Below are 15,969 nucleotides of genomic sequence, written 5' to 3' on the forward strand. Positions count from 1 at the left end.
GGAGGGATCTCCAGTGACTAAACTAGGAAGAGTTACGCCGTTAATCATGCAGTCATCATAACCTTATTTCCACTATGTTTAGTTGCTTATCCCACACACAAAAGCATAGTTTGTATTAGCATTGTGCTAATATTTTACATATTTTTTTCCCTCAACCAATAAAATAAAATAACATGCAATACACTCTGGGTCTTATTTGGCAGCCTTTCCCATTGAAGCAAATACAGCCATATATGACCCATATATATAAGTATGGTCATATATGGCTGCCTTTACTCTCTGAAGGTGAAGGAAAGGGAGAGTATACATATTGATGTATCACTGTGTGTTACCTGTAAATTACGTCTCTTCTTGACAAGTTCTTATATGTGTTTTAAAAAAAAAACTTAAGCTGTGGCAAATAGTGGGACTGTGAGAATGCTGCTGTCAGTCGCCCATGCTGATTAGGTAGCCTGTGACCATCCCAGCATGAACTTGGAATCCCAGATTAGTTTTTTTTTAAATCTTGTTGCTGTTGCTGTTTGTTGCACTGTTACTTTAATGTCAGCAATAATGTATGTATATTTCCAGCACAAGTGCAGATTTTACCCCACCCTCTCCCAAGGGATGATGTCATCACACCTGTGTGCTACACATTTATTTAATGTGTGACCCTTAACAGTCTGTAGCTTGGCTTTAATTGCAGAGTGACTCTCTTAGCAGTATGCATCCTGGTCTTTGTAACTTGACTCTTGAAGTCCACTTTCACCTTAATACCCAAACTGCCTAACCCTAACTGTTCAGTGTAATTGGTGGTTGCCAGCAAGGAGACTAGCCATCTGTTAGAAGGACATGTATTAAAACTCCAATGGTACACGATTGGCACTGATTGTAAAGACAGATGCAGTTAAGGCAATTGTAACACAGGCTGCAGCAATGGAGGCAATAAGCTGCTAATCCAATAGTGGGTGGTGGTGGTGAAACAAATGCAACATTACTGTAGAAGGCATTAGCGAGAATCATCAGCAATTACTCCTGAAAGATTCTTCTCCTGATAATCCATCAGCTGCTGCTGATTCTCCCCTAAAAGTGCATGAAGGAATGTGAGGCTGTGTTGTAAAAGGAGCACATTCATTACTTGCCAAAATGAACTGTATTGATAGTCTGCTGGCTTTAGTGGGGAAATCAGTCTAGGGCATTGTTGAGCAGCTTCATTGACTCTGATCAGTCTCTTCCCCTAGAGAACCCATTATAACACTATGGGTATCATCAGCACCACAGATGCAGATTGGCTCCACTATGACTGCTGATTATTTCATTTAAAAATATTATATTTCAAGTCTGTATTTAATTTTGTCACCCAGGATTAAATGTATCCCTGTAAAGGGCTGCCAGAAAGCCTATGAGCTGCCTAAATGCTGCTTACACCCTGCTGGTCCTTTGCTCCCCCATCCCTAAATAGTCAAGGGGTGTTATCCAGAACTCATTGGTCTTTTAGTCTTCAAGGATTTTTAATAGTTTTTTCTTAAGTCTCCCTTCTTGTGGATTCCCACTCCGTGAGTTTCATGCTGACATCTGGGCTGGAACAAACACACAAAACACACAGCTGAAGTGACTAAGTTTTGCCTGGTTTGGAGTTGAAACCATTGAAACTACAGAGTTTCTCATAGTTTCCACCCAAAGTAATAAATTGGCACATCTTACTCATAACTCAGCCCAGGTTTGTGAGCCTTGGTGAATCTTTTTGGTAAATCTGGCTCAGGTTTTGGGTTTGTAACAACACTCAAAAACGTGTAAAACTGGCACCCGCTGCATTTGAGATTTGGACAGTTACATTTTAAAACAAATTGAAATAAATGAATATGTGGGTTTATTTTCTGTTTGTAACCTAAATACCATCTTTAATACTACTTTTTCATCTAGCCATGCATGTCTCCTGCCAAGGCTTGGGGTTGGGCAATTGGGAGGGGAGGTGTCTACAAGAAGACCTCTCTAGTTTAAGAAGTATGTAAACATTTTGAGAACCAGTCGAGATAAAAGGGATTCTATAAATAGATAACCACTATTTATTACTTTTGAGCAGCATCTGCTGCTTTGTTACTCTTTTCACACAGATCTGAGAATCATCAATAGTATTAAAAAAGAGGCAATGGGGGAAAAAATTCTGGTCAGTCCTTTCTTATTGGTGTTTTCCATCATAAGAATGTGTCTGAAGTGTGTATAGAGTAATTTTTTATCAAGGTTTTCTGTAAATGGCTGTAAACTTGAACATCATAAAAGTCAAGCTGATGTTTCAATATTATTATTATTATTTTATTTTTAACAGAACCACCCAAAGTTGTCATATCACCTAGGAATCGGTCTTTTACAGAAGGCTCCGAGGTGTCTATAATGTGTTCTGCGACAGGTTATCCAAAGCCAAAGATAGTCTGGACACACAATGACATGTTTATCTTGAGATCAGACAGGTATGGTAATGGGCTTGCAGCCTTTCCCTCTTTTCTATTTGAGGAGGATCGTGTTCAGGAATTAGCATTGAGGAATTATGAAATGTTCTGAATGAAAATTTCCTACCAACCTCAAAGGCCTGTGAGACTTGTAAATAGTGCTTGGGGGGGAAAAAAGGAAGTTGGGTAAACTCCAAAATCTGGCCCTTTAATCTCAGTTTTCTCATCTGTAAAATGGTGATATTATGATTACCCCATTTCACAAGGATATTGCAAGACTTAATTTGATGATGCTTCCAAAGCACTTCGAGATGCTCTGATGGAAGTTACTATTTATACAAAACACATGCATATATGAAAACCATCTATACACGATGTTTGCCACTACATGAGATTGTTTTCGCAATGACTACTGAATTTTGTTCATACGCTTTTTTTTTCCTCCCCAGATATAGGTTGACCCCAGAAGGCACTTTGATAATTAAAAAGGCCGTTCCAAAAGATGCAGGACTTTATGGTTGTTTGGCCAGTAACTCAGCTGGGACAGAGAGACAGACTTCTACCCTCACATACATTGGCAAGTATAGAAAGAAACAATGAAGTGAAATTAAAAAACAAACAGATGATCTGAGGGGAAAAGTTGAATAATATTGATAGAGCTGTTCAGAACATTTCTAATGAAATAAAATTTCAAATAAAAATAAAAAAATCCTGAAAATTTTAACAAATTTTCCCTCTGTTTTCTAACAAGCTGTAAATATTGATAATGTTAAAGGTGGTGGTCGTGGTGGTGGTTGTTACTGTTTCTTCATTTATGGCTCTCATGTTTCTGTTTATCTTAGTTTTAATTTTACAATAAGAAATAGTGTGTTAAAAAATTAGATCTGCAGTGAGCAGTGCTACCTGCCAGTGAACATAGGAGGCAAATGGGCCTCAACTGACTTCTCTCTTTTTCCTTATCCCTCCCACTGGATAACTTTAATCTAGTCTTCTCCCATCACCCTTCATATTAGACCAGCTCTCTGGTGCATGTATTACTCCTGGGGGAATTCTGCTCCACTGCGCATGCGTAGAATTTATGTCCCCTGCATATTTCTTTGTTTCCCTGCAGAAAAATGACTTCCTTGAGTGATTGGTGTGCGTGCATTGCGTGCACGGATGTCAGAAACTTTTTCCCTTAGCAGCTCCTGTTGGGACGGCAGGGGAGCCCCCTAGAGTGGCACCCTTATGACGGTGTATATAGTACCCTGCCGGCCCGAACCCCCTTCAGTTCCTTCTTACCGTCCGTGATGGCGTTGGAACGTTTTCTCTCTCTTGCGAGTGATCCTTAGCTTTTCAGTCTTCTAGTTAGAGTTGTTCTTAGCTAGTTATCAGATAGTTAAATACAGTTGTATTCAGGTGTCTAGAAGCTAGTTCCAGCACCAGCCTTGGGCTGCAGGGCATGCCGCAAGCCCAGGGTTTCAAAGCTTGTGCCTCGTGCCTAATAGCGACCCTCACGACTCCTGTCTCCGGTGTCTGGGAGAGGCACATCAGGCTGAGCGCTGCAAAATTTGCAAGGCCTTCAAATCGTGCACTAAGAAAGAAAGAGACTTTCGTCTTAAGCAGTTGCTCATGGAGGCTGCGCTACAAGCACCAGCCCCAGACCACCCGGCAACGGGCCCAGGTTCTCGGTGCAAAGTGCCCTGGCATTGGTGCGTGATCCGGCACCACCCAGGCACCGTAAATTGCCAGCACCGAGGCGGGCCGCCCAACCTCAGCACTGATCGACTTCTCCGGAACCGACTAAGCTTCATAAGAAGGGGGAAAGAGGGTGCTCTCCCCAAAGAGCTACCAAGATGCTTAGAGAGGCTTCCGACTTGCAAAGACAGGTTGCGGGCCCGAGCCAAGAACTGGCACCGTTGACTTCGGTGCCACAGGCCCTGTTGAGACCGGTACCCAGCGAATTCAGTGCCGATGAGTGTCTGGAGAAGGTCCTGGAACACCCCTCCACACCCAACACATTCGAGGCAGGGAAGGACCTCATCGAGCTGTCGGTGCCAAATCCCCTCCCATGCAGGGAGAAGCCTCCGGCACCACCCAGCAGGGTGCTGTCCAGAGGGAAACCAGCAATGGCACCTTTCCCGTTCGAGCTCAGTGCAACACTACTCCCCAGCACCCGCGACCCAACATGAGCTTTCGGCACCGGAGGCAGACGTACCCGCGACACCTGCGTCAGTGTTTAGACGCTGTTCCACGATGCCATCGGTCGCCCGGCAGTGGAGCGTGGCACCAGCAACCTTCCCAGCACCGCGTGAGAAGCACCGATTCCGGTCCCAAGACTCCCTGTACCGTTCGTGGTCCTGATCATCCAGGCACCGGTCCCTGGCCTGTACCTCACGGCACCCTACAGCAGCTCAAGGATCGGCACCTCCTTGGTCCTTTCTGTCGGTATCCTCCGGCTTTGAAGCTGACTCCAGTCGTTCCAGCTACAGCAAGCACCGGACCATGGCCAGCAGAGACTCACACTCAGCTTGGCAGCCACCGTGGCCACCTCCGGGACATTGGCCCTTCTGGACCCCATGGGCCTACCATCAACAACAGTGCACCATCTCCAGAGCCTCTAGGTCCGGGCACTCTACGCGATGCCATTCCAGGTCACCATATAGGCATGCTTCAATGGCGAGAGGGGCCACACTCTCTATGCCGCCCTCGGATCCCCAAGAGCAGCTGACAGTGGCAGGCACAGTGCCCGTGGTGTTACCAAGTCAGACGATGCCTCAGGAGATGGCAGCCACATCGGGCCCCAACGTGGCCCAGGCCTATGGGGACTTGCAGGAGGGTCAGCCCGAGGGCAACCAAAAGCAGCTCACGTCCTCTTCTTCCTCAGACGAAGTGGTGATGGGTACATCAGTCTCAGGACCACCACCGATCGACATAGGGCTCACCAAGAGCTTCTCCACAGGATTGCCCTCAACATGGGCCTCCAGGCGGAGGAAACGGTCCAGCAGGAGGATCCGATGGTGGACATCCTGGCTCCTGAAGGTCCCTCCAGAGTTGTGCTCCCTCTGATAAAGACCATACAAAGCAATTATAATACTATATGGCAAACCCCAGCCTCCATCACGCGGACGGCCAGGAGGGTGGAAAGAAAATACTTCACCCCATCCAAGGGCTACGAGTTCCTGTTCTGCCACCCAACTCCCTGCTCTCTGGTTGTTTCAGCAGTTAACGAAAAGGAACGCCAGGGTCAGCAAGCTTCGGCCCAGTTCTCCTCCTTCCCTCCCCCCCACCCACCTTCCCCGTCCCTCGTCAGGGACCCCTCTCATGAGCAACTCCTTATGCAGGAGGTCTGTTCACTCCTCAAGATAGGGGCGGTGGAGGAGGTTCCTCAGAAGCTAAGGGGAAAGGGGTTTTACTCCTGTTACTTCCTAATCCCCAAGGCAAAAGGGGGTCTTCGACCCATTTTAGACCTTCATGGACTCAACAAATTTATAGTCAAACTCCAGTTCTGCATGGCCTCCCTAAGCACTATCATCTCATCACTGGATCCGGGAGATTGGTACGCTGACCTTGACATGAAGGACGCTTATTTCCACATCACCATCCATCCGGCACACCGATGCTTCCTCCGGTTTGTAATAAACCAAAAACGCTACCAGTTCATGGTACTCCCATTCAGCCTGTCCACAGCCCCCGGCGTGTTCACGAAGCGCATGGCGGTGGTGGAGGCCTTCCTGCGAAAAAGGCAAGTTCAAGTGTACCCCGTACCTTGATGACTGGTTACTGTCAGGTCGATCCAAGGATGAGGTCCAGTCCCAAGTGACAATTGTCAGGGACACCTTTCACAGGCTGGGGCTTGTCCTCAACATACCCAAGTCCTCACTTCAATACCTCACCACGACAGTCAGGTGTTGCCTGCAGGTAATCGGACATATGGCAGCCTGCATGTATGTGGTCAAGCATGCCCGACTGAGACTCAGGCCCATACAAGCATGGCTCGCACTATGTTACCGCCCGTCCCGAGACCGCCTGGACCTTGTGGTAATTATTCCAGGACAGGTCCAAGAATCCCTGCGTTGGTGGCTGGACCGACCAGTAGTCTGTGCAGGGGTCCCCTTCGCCAAGCCCCAACCTTCTCTGATGCTAGTAACAGACGCATCAGATCTGGGCTGGGGCACACACTTAGGGGATCTGAGGACACAAGGTCTGTGGTCGAGGGACGAGATACCTCTCCATATCAACCTGAAGGAGCTCAGAGCAGTTTGTCTGGCCTGCCAAACCTTTCACGCCACTTTGCAAGGTCACAGCGTGACAGTCCTGACAGACAACATCACTGCCATGTTCTACATAAACAAACAGGGTGGAGCCCACTCCTCACCCCTCTGCCGCAAGGCTCTTCTCCTCTGGGACTTCAGTATAGCCCGGTCCATTCAGCTGGAAGCATCCTACCTCCCCGGGGTATGGAATGAACTGGCGGATCGCCTCAGCAGGTCCTACCACGTTCATGAGTGGTCGATCAGATCGGACATCATACAGTCTATTTTCCAATGGTGGGGCTATCCCCAAGTAGACCTCTTTGCCACCAAGAGCAACACACAGTGCCCTCAGTTCTGCTCATTTCAAAACCACAGTCCGGGTTTGATTTCTGACGCATTCCTAATACCGTGGGGCGAGGGGCTGAAGTATGCCTTCCTTCCAATCCTGCTGGTCCACTGGGTTCTACTCAAAATTCGCAGGGACAGGGCGACAGTAATCATTATTGCCCTGGCTTGGCCACGGCAGCATTGGTACACGACCCTCCTAGAGCTGTCCATAGACGCCCCGATAGCCCTGCCCCTCTACCCGGATCTGATCACACAGGACCACGGGCGCCTTCTCCACCCGAACCTACAGTCTCTGCACCTCATGGCTTGGAAACTCCATAGCTAAATCCCATGGAGAGCCAGTGCTCTCAGCCAGTGAGACAGATTCTCCTCGGTAGTAGGAAACCTTCCACCAGGGTAACCTACATGGCAAAGTGGAAAAGGTTTTCCTGCTGGTGTGAACCCAAGCATCTCCAACCGCTCCAGGTTCCTATCCCGATTATTTTGGACTACCTCCTACACCTCAAGGCCTGTCTCCTTTGTCCATCAGAGTGCACCTGGCGGCTATCTCAGCATTCCATCCAGGGGAATCTGGGCGCTCGGTGTTCTCAAATCCCATGGTGGGGTGCTTCCTTAAGGGACTGGAGAGGGTGTTCCAATATTCTCGTCCACCAGTCCCAACCTGGAACCTGAACCTGGTCCTCTACAAACTCATGAGCCTCTCCAAACTTCGAGCCCCTAGCCACTTGTTCCCTGCTCTACCTTTCATGGAAAGTAGCATTCCTGGTGGCCATTACATCGGCCAGGAGGGTGTCTGAGCTGAGAGCGCTCACCTCTGAACCCCTTTACAGGTGTTTCATAAGGACAAGGTACAGCTTAGAATGAACCCTAAATTCCTCCCTAAGGTGGTCTCCCAATTCCACATGGGCCAGGACATTTGCATACTGGTGTTCTTTCCAAAGTCCCACATGAGCTCGCAGTACCGCAGCTTACACACGCTGGATGTTCGAAGAGCCTTAGCGTTCTACATAAAGCGCACGAGGCCTTTCCGCAAATCAACCCAATTGTTCGTGGCCATAGCCGATAGAATGAAGGGCCTTCCAGTTTCTGCGCAACGCATATCGTCCTGGATCACAGACTGCATTCGCATGTGCTATGAGTTGGCCAAGGTCCCAGCCCCACCAATCACGGCCCATTCGACCAGCCTTTCTGGCGCAGGTCCCCATCCAGGAGATTTGTAAGGCAGCTACCTGGTCTTCTGTCCACACATTTACAGCCCACTATGCTGTCAACCAACAGGCTAGAGATGATGCAGCAGTTGGCAGGGCTGTCCTCCAATCAATCATTCCGTGACTCCTACCCACCTCCGATGGTAAGCTTGGAAGTCACCTAATTGGAACAGACGTGAACCATCACTCAAAGAAGAAAAGACGGTTACTTACCTCTTGTAACTGTTGTTCTTCGAGATGTGTTGTTCACATCCATTACAATACCCACCTCCCTACCCCTCTGTCGGAGTCAATGGCAAGAAGGAACCAAAGGGGGGTCGGGCTGGCAAGGTACTATATACTCCGCCGTAAGGGCACCATTCTAGCTCCCCTGCCGTCCTGATGGGAGCTGCTAAGGGAAAAAGTTTCTGACGTCCGTGCACGCAATGCGTGCACACCTAATTGTAATGGACGTAAACAACACATCTCGAAGAACAACAGTTACAAGAGGTAAGTAACCATCTTTTTCTGATGGGGAAGCAAAGGGAAGCTACACGAGCGGTCATGTGATCCTTCCTAGCAGTATGTTTCAGGTGCCCAGGGCAGCCGGCAGAGAGGTAAATCACTATGGGGCAGAGGGGAAGGCCTAGCTCATGGCTCCTACCCTGAACCAGGCTCAGCTGCTAGTCTTGGCTGGGCTGGGAAAGAGGGGACTTCCTCTTCCCCTGCATGGCATCTGGGGCTGGGTTAGACCCACCCCAGATTTCTCCCTCAGCTGTAAACTACCTTCCCTCAGGTTTCCTGCACCCATCGCTCCTCAGCTGCAGGGGGAGGGATCATTGTACGGGGAGCTGCTCCCCCATCTGCCCAACCTGTGCATCCAGACCCTCCCACAGAGCCTCCCCCCCAGATCCAGAACCCCCCCGATGAGCCCCACTCTCCCTGTACCTGGACCCAGTGATGAGCTCCCAAAATCTTAAGAACCGGTTCCCTACCAGGTCCTCTCGGCGGCACTTCAGCGGCGGGGGTCTTCACCGCCGAAGTGCCGCCGAAGACCCGGTAGGGAACCGGGAGGTGAGTATGGGCCCAGAGCCCTGGGTGTAGCGGGGGGCTGTGGGGGCTATTTAAAGGGCCGGGGCTCCAGCTGCCTCTGCCGCCCTGGTCCTTTAAATAGCCGTGGGAGCCCCGCCGCTTCCCCAGGGCTCAGGCGGCTCTCTGAGGGGGGGTGGGGAGCAGGGGAGGGGCCGGGGGAGCCTCGGCCTCCCCAGCTGGGAGCTCAGGTGGGCCAGACAGGACAGTCCCGTGGGCCGGATGTGGTCCGTGGACCGGAGTTTGCCCACCCGCCTGCCCCTTTAGGAACCGGTTCTAGACCGGCTTCTAAGTTTAGCAACCAGTTCTTGCGAACCGGTGCGAACTGGCTCCAGCTCACCACTGCCTGGACCACCCTGATGAGCCACCCACACCTGGATCCCCATCCCACTGAGCCCCACTCCCCCATCATCTGGACACCCCCTCTGCCAGCTTTATCCCCCCCACACCCAGATTCCACCCCACCCAGCCCCAACCACTTTCACCTGGATCCCCCTGCAGCATCCCATTACCATTGCACCCAGAACCACCCAATAAGCCCCTGTGCAGCCAGATCCCTCTACACCTGGATCCCCCACTGAGCCACCCCACCCAGATTGCCTCACACAGAACCCTCTCAATCCACACCTGGATCACCCCACACTAAGCCCCTCTACACTTGGACCCTGGCTGGCTGAGCCTGCCTGCATCTGGCACAGAGGGGCAGGGCCCTGGGGTGTTTCTGGGGCAGGCCCGGTCCTTGCACTGTGTCAGGGTTGGATGCAGCCACACCGCTGAGTCCGTGTCCCAAAGGGAGCTGCAGAGTGATCTCCCACCTCTGTGCAGCCATTGGCCTGTGCTCCCCATTGCCATGCTGGAGCCTCCACATTTATTTGACAAATAAAATTTAGAGAATTTTTAATTTTTTAGTGCAGAATTTTTAATTTTTTTGGCACAGAATGCCCTCAGGAGTAATAATAAATGTGTCTGTAGCGCAGCGAACCCAGTATGTCTCTGAGCACTACAGTATTGCACCTATTTAATATTGGGAAGTAGACACCGAGAGAGAGTCTCTGAATCTTTCCAGATCCTCTGGATATTCAAATCCTCTCACTTCTTATTTCTCACTCCTTATTCCACTCACCTTTCAGTTATCCCGCCACTCCAGTTTCTTTATTCTCGCCATTTCCCTCAATATTTTGCAGCTCACCTAAGATTCTCAAGCTTGACCAGCTTTAGTTAAAATATTCTGTCTAATGTCCGTGTAACAGGAGGAAACTGGAGACCCTCCTAACTTAAGTAACAAATATTTAAAGTAAACATTCTTTGTTTACTTGAAAAAAATGCTAATATTTTTCTTTTTTTTCCAGAGGGCCCGAAGTTGACTGTAGTTCACAGTGAAATTCTGGTTGCCCTTGGAGACACAACTGTAATGGAATGTAAAACCACTGGGATCCCACCTCCTCAAATTAAATGGTTTAAAGGTGCATTTTTCCCATCCATCTGGATCTATTTTGCTTGGTTTGGTTTATTTACTGAACAATGATATCTTATTCAATTACTTTGGTTTGTGACTTAATAGTGCTAAAAGCTGGTTTACTATCGAAGTGGTGACTAAACCATGAGGTTCTAATTTTGGAGATACAGCACTAGACCTCTAAGGTCTGATATATTACACTCTGTTTTACTGTTTTAACTCCATGGACTTTGTGAAGTTACACTAATGTAAAACGAGTGTAACAGAGTGGTGAGTCGAATCTTGTGTCTCCTAAATAATGGCCTTCCTACTTTGTAGAATGTTTAGATATATGTGACTAAAATCTCAAATGCATTTTTCTATGCTTGGTAATTGAACCTCCAACCCCCTCAAAAAGCCCAAGGAGCCCTTTACTTCTCCTGCCATCAAGATTTTAGAGACCCCCACTTTTGGAGTGGAAGGGCACTCAGAGAGTCATCATAGAGCTACATGAGGTTCTCCCTCACCCTCAGAAACTGAATTATGAACTCCAAGAAAAAAGGGTTTATTGTTCCATGCACAAAGGTGTAAACTTGAAATAGGCTGAATACTAGAAAAGACTTCAATTAAACATCCTGTGTTTTCTGGAATCCCAATAGCCCTGGTACATAAGAATTGCCCTAAAAGATCAGGCAGATGCATCCTCTGGTACATGTTTCAGTCTCTGATAGTGGTTGGTACCAGATGCTTCAGCAGAAGATGCAAAAAACTCCTAGTCAACTATTCTGCCCATAAGGAAAGTCTCTTCCTTACCCCCATCAGTTAGAGGTTGGCTTATTCACTGAAGAAAGAGGCTTTATAGCTCTTCTTAAAAAAGTGATTTTATCCAGTCTAATGTAATGGCGGATGTTCTCATTCTCTGTTGAATGGAAGCCAATGTATTTATCTGGGAGTGCATAATTAAATACAATCGAACAATGATGTAATCTCAAATTGGGAATGAAAAGGATATTTCTTTCATTGGAAACAGTTTTGGAAATACTCTGTTATTTCATGTTATCTTTTTTATGTGGACCTAGGTGACCTAGAGTTGAGGGCATCCATGTTTCTTATCATTGACTCTAATCGGGGTCTTTTGAAGATCCAGGAAACGCAGGATCTGGATGCTGGTGATTATACTTGTGTGGCCAGCAATGATGCAGGAAGAGCATCTGGCAAGATAACTTTAGATGTTGGTTGTAAGTATCCTGTATTTAAGTGCATTAACTGCCCATGATTTAAATGTTTCCATTTCCTGACATTGGAAAGACTCACAATTAGAGACCTAGGCTTCACATTAACAACTTAACCTGTGCTTATTAGTGAAGGGTTGTGCAGATCACTTAACCTTTCACTCTGTCAATAACACCAAACTCCATTCCTCTTTCACCTCCTTTCAAAAATGTCTCTGTGCCTTCTTCCATTCAGCTCTGTATACTTGGAATACTTTCCAGTGTAGTTCATCAAGCCAGCTCCCTTGCCTCATTCAAATCCTTCCTACAACTTTCCCTCCTCCTCACTTCTTTTTGCAAAGCTCATGAAAAGTGAAGGGAGGGGAAAAACATTCCCCCCCTTTTTTTTTAAAGCAGTGCAAGCATGAAGATGTGCACATGCCACACTGACCTGAATAACCACACAACATTATTGTCACTCTTGTCCTTCCTCTCCTCTTTCCCCAACCCTTTTTGGTCTGACAATGACACTGACTTGTTGTATCATGTTGAATATTGGCTCCAGTTCTGTAAGTTACTCTGTGGAGGCAGATCTTTGTGTCTGTAAGTTACTCTGTGGAGGCAGATCTTTGTGTCCATATGGAGTCCTGCTTTTGTCAGAGAGGCTCTTTGCTAGTGTAGAGGTCATCTCATGCAGTGTAACTTACAGGGCCAAGGTCTTAGTCTCTAAGCTCATTTGCACAGAATTGGGTATATTCTTGTTTCAGTGAGGTGCCTAGAATATTGTCGAATACCCCCAAAATAAATAAATGATGATGCAAGACTGCAGTTGCAAGGTTTTGCTAAATTTAGAACCTGCTATTTGGATATTACGTGCTCTATGATGGGACATATAATTGAAATTGTAGTTTAACCTAAACTGCAAAGGAAATATTAATGCCATGTTATTTCTCTGTTTTATGTTCTGTGTACTCCATCTCTTCCAGCTCTCCCAGTTTTCACACAGGAACCTAGTGATGAATCTGTGGATATTGGATCAAACGTGACATTGCCTTGCTATGTCCAGGGTTACCCAGAACCAAAGGTTAAATGGAGACGGTTGGATGGCGCCCCTCTTTTCTCCAGACCCTTTGCAGTTAGTTCCATCGGTCAGCTCAGAACGGGTGCCCTGTCTATTAACAGTAGGTAGACAAAAATCTATAAAGACAAGATCATAAAATATATACTGTATAAAATGTATTTATCAAAGTTACTGTAATGCTGTAGTATTCATTTTGCCTTTAACAATGTCAGTTTTTAGTACAGACTGTATCCATTTGACACCAAAATTCCACTGGCATTCTGGCGGCAGGGCTGAATGCACTTCAGTTACCATTTGAATCTCTTTGTATTTGAGTGAGAATAATGTCAGTGCCGTAGAAGTACAGTGTTTGGGGTAAAATTAAAATTTGGGTCCTGGCCAATTGTTGACACTAAAGATTCCATGGAATCTTTGCAAGAGAAGAGGATGTTAACTCCATTGTTTGTGCCAAGTCCTAGTTTGGGTAGCTATTGTACATTCTGCCTGTCTAATTTCTTCTTGCAGCTTCAGTTGGCTATTGTATTCTTCACCTCTTGTTCTAAACAGTTGTGCGGTATTGTTCTGCGTTGTTAAACAGCTGCCTTGTTCCCTCCCAGACAGCTATATTCTTAGGTGGGTGAAGTGATTCCAGTAGGTACTGTTTGTAAATTGCATTAAAATCCTTTGGGATGAAAAGCAGTATATATATACATAATGCGTTATTCCTCTTCAAGTTCTCTTATGTGGACATTGCTTCTCTCCATTGTGGCCAGTGATAAGGAATGGTCAAGTAAAATTATATTAAATGTGAAATATTTTTGCATTGCAACCTTTTAGTGCAAAACAGTTTAAGACAATGCAATCTCGTCCTTTTTCAATTTAATTTGTTTTTAGATTTGTGGGTCAGTGATGAGGGAACTTACATCTGTGAAGCTGAAAACCAGTTCGGAAAGATCCAGTCACAGCCGGCCACAATAACAGTAACAGGACTGGGTAAGGCGGGTTAACATCTCAGTCTAACCTAGCAAAAGGATTGACTGATAGAGGTTCTATAGCTGTAATATATCTGACCACTCTTTCGTTGGATATGAGCCCAAACCAAATACTTTGAATTGAAACATCCCCAAATTCTGATGGTATTTGAAATCTGATCCTGGAATTGAATCTGAACTTAGCAAATGCTCCCTCTTTTTATATTGGGCTGAACAAAAATCCTGAATGTGAATACTTCTGAATTTTGGGGTGTGGGAATTCCAGACTTGAATTAGGTGCTGTGAACCCATCTCTAATTTTTTGCCAATAATTTTATTTTTATATAAGAAGTAATTAATAAACAAGTTAATTTCTTCTGTGTCCAAAATAGAAGAATCAGTTTTTTAAATTAGAAGAACTAACTATGTTATGAATACAATTTTCTTTAAAATTAGAAATAATAAGCCTAATTCTGTGCTGATTTACATCCAGTGCAGACCCTTGAGTTCATTGGGGCTGCACAGGGGGTAAGCCAGTTCAGAATCTGGACCTTAGTGAGAACTATTCCTGTCCAAGAGTATAATTTATTTTCATACAAATTTGTTTAGAAGTTTGGGGCCTGTTCCTTGTTGGGGCCTGTTCCTTCCTTTGGGGCCTGTTCCTTCTCCCAAAACTCCCCTTAGTTTAAATAAGAGCAGAATTAGGCTCTTGGTTATGCCCCGATAGCCTTAAGCTTCTGTACTGAGTTCAACACCTTAAGGGACCCTAGGTAGGATTTTCAAAAGTGATTGAACTGGCCCACCACTTTTCCCATTGAAGGCAATGGTAAAACTGCCATTAACTTTAATGCGAGCAGAGCTTTTGAAAATTCCACCCAAATCTTCATGCATAGTTTTATGCACATAATCATTTGACAGAACTTGTACAAGAAAATAGGATGTGTACTTGCAAATCAGACGTGTGTATATATACTGTGATAGACCCAGACCAGTTGGGAACAGCAGAGTAGCAGAAGAGAGATATACTGGCCACTGGATAAGTAGTTTTCTGTTCCCTGAGTGACCAGAGCAGGAGCTGCTCCAGGCAAATAGACCACCTGACTCCAATTAACCTGCTAAGAGTCAGGCGAGGCAGTTAAGCACCTGACTCTAATTAAGGCCCCTCTGATGCTATAAAAGAGCTCACTCCAGTCAAGCCAGGGGGAGCCAGAGGAGAGGAAGTGTGTGTGAGGAACTGGGAGCAAGAGGTGTGCAAGAAGCTGAGAGTGAGTAGGCGTACAGCTGGAGGACTGAGAAGTACAAGCATTATCAGACATCAGGAGGAAGGTCCGGTGGTGAGGACAAAGAAGGTGTTGGGAGGAAGCCATGGGGAAGTAGCCCAGGGAGTTGTAGGTGTCGTGCAACTGTACCAGGAGGCACTCTAAACAGCTGCAGTCCACAGGGCCCTGGGCTGGAACCCGGAGTAGAGGGCGGGCCCGGGTTCCCCCCATACCTCCCAACTCCTGATCAAACACAGGAGTAATTGACCTGGACTATAGCTTCTACCAGAGGGGAAGGTCTCTGGACTGTTTCCTGACCCACAGGGTGAATCCGTGAAGCGAGCAAATCTGCCAATAAGTGCAGGACCCACCAAGGTAGAGGAGGAACTTTGTCACAACTGGTGTCAGGCGTGGGATTTGGGGTGCACAGCGCGGCAGAAGAAGGAGGGTGATTTAAAAAAAAAAAAAAGGAGAGGGTTTAATTATTTTTTCACCACAATGGATGACGTAGTGCGGGCACTGATACAAGCTACGGCGGCCCAGCAGGAGGCTACCCGTGTCCAGGCAGCCGCCCAACAGGAGGCAGTGCGGCTGCAGCAAGAGACTAATCACCTGCTGATGGACTAGGCTGCTCAAGACCGAGCTATGTTGCGAGAACTGGTAAGCCAGGTAAAGACCCTTACAGAGCTGAACCGCGGCCATGATGGGATGCAGCTCATACGGGCCAGCCATTGGCTGCAGAAAATGA

At 47.0% G+C, this 15,969-nt stretch overlaps 1 protein-coding gene across 1 annotated transcript in view; it reads left to right on the forward strand.

The window, feature by feature from the left end:
- Positions 1-15,969, forward strand: part of LOC112103403 (hemicentin-1) — a 345,952-nt gene that overhangs the window by 151,180 nt on the left and 178,803 nt on the right. The window contains exons 12-17 of the mRNA XM_026655607.2: positions 2,306-2,447; positions 2,876-3,003; positions 10,635-10,748; positions 11,800-11,958; positions 12,918-13,112; positions 13,886-13,984. Of these exons, the coding sequence (XP_026511392.1) occupies positions 2,306-2,447; positions 2,876-3,003; positions 10,635-10,748; positions 11,800-11,958; positions 12,918-13,112; positions 13,886-13,984 (837 nt within the window). The remainder of the gene's footprint in view (positions 1-2,305; positions 2,448-2,875; positions 3,004-10,634; positions 10,749-11,799; positions 11,959-12,917; positions 13,113-13,885; positions 13,985-15,969) is intronic.

The sequence above is a fragment of the Terrapene carolina genome, unplaced genomic scaffold, assembly GCF_002925995.2.
Source record: "Terrapene carolina triunguis isolate 2854851 unplaced genomic scaffold, T_m_triunguis-2.0 Scaffold210, whole genome shotgun sequence".
Taxonomy (NCBI): domain Eukaryota; kingdom Metazoa; phylum Chordata; order Testudines; family Emydidae; genus Terrapene; species Terrapene triunguis.